Here is a 4,631-nt window from a genome sequence, read left to right as displayed (position 1 = left end):
CCCCTCCCCCCCCACCCCCTGGCCCCCCCCCCCCAACCCCCCCCCCAAGCAGCCTCTCATCCTGCGCAAGGAGGTGCCCTTCCCCCGTGCCTGCCCCCCGCCCCCCACACACACAGAGTGAAGGAATGTGCATTCTGAGCCAGGGGCCCACTCACCAGGGGGTTGTCGAAGATCTGCCAGAGGTCAGGGTGCAGGTGGTCTGTGTCATACCGGGAAGTGGCCAGGAGCCGGCCAAATTCATGCTGGTTGCTGAGGTGGAGGAAGATGCCCTGGAGTAGGAGTGGGGATGCATGTGATGACGGAGACGCTTGGCAGGGTCCCCCAACATCTCACCCCAGAGTCCCCGGCCTGACTGCTGCTCACCTTGTCCCGCAGGGTCTTACAGAAGGCCATGTCTGGGTCTGTGTCGCTGCCTGAGAACACCTCTCTCTGGGGCAGCTCTGTCCTCAGGGTCTCCCCACGAATCACATATGCCTGGGATATGTACGGCACATTCCACACACCCCTGGAGGCACCAACACTAGGGTCAGCTAGGTGGATGGCCTCCAAGTTCTGCCTGGTTCATCTCAGGACTCCTTCCCTCCGGGCCGCCCAGTCCCTGAGCCTGTCCCATGGCCCGCATGTCCCCCATACAGCACTGCTGGTCAAAACCACCTCATTCCCTGATCTGTGGTCGCCTCTACCCCAGCCAAGGCATGTCTGATGACCACAGTGGTCCGAGAGTAGGGGGCTAGGAAGAGGGTCTGGTGTCTGCTCAGGCCCCAGTCAGAGGAGGGACTGCAGGCAGGACTCACACTCGCTTCCGCTGTACCAGCTCCACGTAGTCTTCCGAGCGGGCGTAGTACTCGTCAGGGCTCAGGGCTCCCCAGAAGTTGGACCACAGCTTGCCGTGACGGGACAACATGGGTGCTATCACCTTTCTGTGGACAAGGTGGGGATGAGGGCTGGACAAGAGGAAGGCCTCGGGAGCCCCGAGCCCAGGGCAGGAGGAGTGGGGGTCCTGGGGCACTCAGGCTGAGCAGGGCAGCCACCTGTCCTCTTCAATGAGGATGCGCAGGGTCTGCTGGTTGGTGAGGACGGTGTCAGCATCCAGGCTGAAGTAGAACTCACACTCGGGGTCTTGCCGACAACTGTCCCTGGAGGTGACAGACCCACAGAGATGAGCTGAGATGGGAGCAATTGGGGGAGGAAGGGACTATAGGGTGGGTGGTTCCCCCCTGCCCCAACGAGCAAGCTAGGGTCTTTCTTCCTTAGAGTCTCTGTTGTCTGGACAAGGCAGGGGACAGCAACTAAGGTGCTGGGCAGGAAGGGGCCTGGCAGTGGTGGCAACCTGCCCTTGACCCTTGCCCCCATGCCCTCCACCTGGTGTTTGCTCACATGGCCATGTCTCTGGCCTCGCCTGGACTCAGGGCCTCTTCTGGCCCTACCAGCTTCACATCTGAGAAGTGGTCTTGGAGCTCTGGCCAGAAGTCTGCAATGTGAGGTTCATGGTACACCTCCTAGGGCAGGAGAGATGGAAAAGAGGGTGTCTGGGATGGGGAGGGGAATGGAAAGGGCGCAGGACAGAGTTTGGGTGGTGGGCAGGGGACAGGTCTCTTGGGAGGGTCCATCAGGGTGTCTCACATTGTTGTGCAGGAAAAGGGTGACCCTGTCAGGAGGGTAGTCCAGGAGCAGCAGTCGCTGCAGGAAGCGGGGCAGAAACGGGGTGGGTTGTTCCACAAACACAGCTAGAAGCACCCGGGGGGGAGGCTGGAAGACACAATATGACAGGCTCAGAGGAAAGCCCAGGCCCCCTGCTTTGCCCCCCACTACCCTTGCTAGTCTCTGCCTACCCTGCCAGATTCAGGGTACCCAGGAACTTTGTCCTCACTGCTGCCCAGATGCTCTCCCTGCACCCTGTGCCTCAGTGCGCTCCCATGCCCCCCATGCCTCTGGCCCTCCTCACCTGCCCCCCCGGGAGTGTCCTCCGATCCCGGTTGCAGAACCCACAGCCTCCCTCGGGAGTCCAGCCATTGGGGACGTAGTTTCCCAGGTAGTTCAGCTGGAGCTGGTGGGTAAAGATGATGAGCAGCTGAGACCACCGAGTCCAGCGGCGGACGTGGGGGACTCAGGGAGACAGAGGCAGTGTAGTCAGATGACAAGGAATCTCCCCTAGACCTTCTTGAAAGGGTTGGAGATACCCAGGGGGTGGGGTGGGTCAGGGGTAAAGTTCACTGGGAGCACCTTAGTGGGACCATTTCCATGGACCACAACAGGGAGCGTGTCGTAGGCCACATTCCGGATGCGTACACGATTCCGATCAAACTTTAAAACCACTTCATCTGGGGAAGAAGGGCCAAATCTTAGTCTTTTTTCAGAGCTACCAAGGAACAGTTCCTTCTAAAGATACGAGTCCCAGTTTCTCTAGAGGATAAGGGGATGCCTGGGCCAAAAGACGCCAGGGCCGTGGCCTTTGCTCTCCTGGAAAATCTCTTGCTACCTGTGGGAGCTGGGGAACATCAGAACCTCTGCAGGGACGCAGTTTCCTCCTCTGTATAGGTGAACAACCAGGACAAACCCTGCATAGGATTGTGGTGTTCAGTGTTTTGGTATCTAGCCTGTGCTCAGTAGACGTTAGGGCACTTCATTGCTCCTGCTCTTACTACTGTGGGAGCATAGCCCAGCCTACTCTCGACTTCTTGGACTTCAGCAAAGTAATGTAAACAAGGGTTGGGGACCAGCCCAGTTCCCTCAGCAGCCCCTCCCAATTCAGGAGCCTCAGTAGCAGAGGCTTCTCACTGCCCATCCCCGACTGGCTTTCTTCTCACCTAGAGCTCCGTTAAGGTTCTGGAAGATCCGAGATTTATGATCCAGATTAAGGCGGAGTTTCTCCTGAATAGGATGAGACAGTTCATTGAATGATGGTGGAAGGGGATATCATTTCTCACTCTTCCCTTTTGACATCTCCAACCCCCTTTCATTCCTCTGTCCTATTCATCCTGAGGCCTCCCACCCCCACAGAGCTGCAAGGGCCTCTACTCCTATGCCCCACCCTACCCTCACTCCTGGGTCCAGGTAGAGCCGTGTGTAGAACAGCTGGTCATCGTCATCATCCTTGTACTTCCACTGGCGGACAATTTGGTGGATGGTGGGGGCAAAGCCAATGAATCCTGGGATCGGGGAAGGGTGATATTGACTCTCCCACTCCCTCCCCAGCCTTCACCAGCACCTGGAACCCTTCAGACCCCACCACTCTTGACCTCTCTGCCTTGGGCACTTTGCCACTCACCACCAGAGTTGAGGAAGCGCTTCCCTGTGCCCACCTCAGGGTACTGCTCTGCCAGCCCCCACTCAGGCCAGCAGAAGCTCTCTGCAGAGAAGAGCAGATGGCTGCCACTCTGGACAAACTTCTTCAGCAGCTCTGAGGGGCTGCCGGCCAGAACCACATCGTAGCTGGGTGAGGAAAGGGAGGATGAGCTGTAGGCCGCTGGGAACCTCAGTATCCTTAGCCCTCCTCTGCTCACCCCTCTCCTTTCCCCTCAGCTGCTTTACCTGTCCACAAACATGATGACCATATCCTCCCGGTCTGCGTATTTCTCCATTTCCTTCTTCAGCCACCTGACCTTCTGTCCCCCACCAACTGTGCGAGCCACATCACCTCCTCGCCACTCCTCTCCCAGGCCCAGGGTCTGTGGAGAAGACTCGCCATGCCAGGGAGGGGCTCAGCAGGTCAAGGTATGGGGAGGGGGGCTCCTGACCAGGCTCACCATGGTTTCCCAGGCATCCAGCTGACAGCCCACCTGAGAATCTCCCAAGGGCCCTGAGGGTATCCCCTCTCCTCACCCGAACAGTGTAGTTGAAGAACTCGGCAGACCGCAGGAAACGATGGTATCCCTCTGTCTCGGCTGTGGCCACAGTGATCACCAGCAGCTTCTCTGTCAATAGCTTGGAATGAGCACTCAGGACCACCACCACCCATGCCCCCGCATGTCTTGCTCAAGTCCCTCTAACTCTACTATGGTCTCTTTCCTTTTTTCGGTTCCCTTAAACTCTTCTCACCCAGGAACCCTTTGACCCCAGTGAAAGTCAGGTGAGAGCGACATCCAGGAACTCAGGGTCAGTTCACATGGGTAGGCTGGAAATCCTATTTCAGGTTGCGGAGTGCGCAGAGTTGTGTGACTCAGCCCCAAGGGGCGCTCTGGGAGTGGGGTAGAGGCCAGACATCTCCTCGCGCCCCTATCTCCTCCGGGTCCCAGCTGGCAGACACGTCAGCCCAACGCCTACTTGGCCCTGCCGACCCTCTTCAGGTTCTCACCTGGGTTGACTCGGTCGCTGCCCGGGGGCCGGTCGGAGGACGAGCTCGCAGCAGGCGGCGACAGCAGCAGCAGGGGCGACAGCAGCAGCAGCAAGAGGAGCAGGGGTCCGGGGCCCGAGGAAGCCATGGCGTGGGACAAGCACACAGGCCCACACCGGGCTTGGCTGCACGCCTGGATTCCAACTAGGGAGAGGGGATCTGGGAAGCGGGGACCAGGGCTGCTGTGCGGCCCGCTGTGAGAAGCAGGGCTGGGGCTCCGCCCTGGAAAAATCTCGTAACCTGAGGCTACAGAAAACTCGAGACGCCGGCGCCGCAGACAGGGCGAGGATTGTCCCGG

The 4,631-nt window shown here is 59.1% G+C and overlaps 1 protein-coding gene across 1 annotated transcript in view; it reads right to left on the bottom strand.

Annotated features, from left to right (window-relative positions):
- The window catches only part of PLOD3 (procollagen-lysine,2-oxoglutarate 5-dioxygenase 3), a 27,612-nt gene extending 22,987 nt beyond the window's left edge, over window positions 1-4,625 (bottom strand). The window contains exons 1-14 of the mRNA XM_006155674.2: window positions 4,295-4,625; window positions 3,823-3,914; window positions 3,532-3,668; window positions 3,269-3,432; window positions 3,037-3,149; window positions 2,808-2,871; window positions 2,224-2,321; window positions 1,946-2,047; window positions 1,624-1,749; window positions 1,378-1,499; window positions 1,032-1,136; window positions 795-920; window positions 364-505; window positions 156-269 (exon numbers count right to left, since the gene is read on the bottom strand). Of these exons, the coding sequence (XP_006155736.1) occupies window positions 156-269; window positions 364-505; window positions 795-920; window positions 1,032-1,136; window positions 1,378-1,499; window positions 1,624-1,749; window positions 1,946-2,047; window positions 2,224-2,321; window positions 2,808-2,871; window positions 3,037-3,149; window positions 3,269-3,432; window positions 3,532-3,668; window positions 3,823-3,914; window positions 4,295-4,421 (1,632 nt within the window). The 5' untranslated portion in view covers window positions 4,422-4,625. The remainder of the gene's footprint in view (window positions 1-155; window positions 270-363; window positions 506-794; window positions 921-1,031; window positions 1,137-1,377; window positions 1,500-1,623; window positions 1,750-1,945; window positions 2,048-2,223; window positions 2,322-2,807; window positions 2,872-3,036; window positions 3,150-3,268; window positions 3,433-3,531; window positions 3,669-3,822; window positions 3,915-4,294) is intronic.
- Between the last annotated feature and the right edge of the window lie 6 nt (window positions 4,626-4,631).

This window comes from Tupaia chinensis, unplaced genomic scaffold, assembly GCF_000334495.1.
Source record: "Tupaia chinensis unplaced genomic scaffold, TupChi_1.0 Scaffold000465_1, whole genome shotgun sequence".
Lineage (NCBI taxonomy): Eukaryota > Metazoa > Chordata > Mammalia > Scandentia > Tupaiidae > Tupaia > Tupaia belangeri.
Note: the sequence above shows the minus strand (reverse complement) of the source record. Positions and strands in the feature narration are given on the sequence as shown.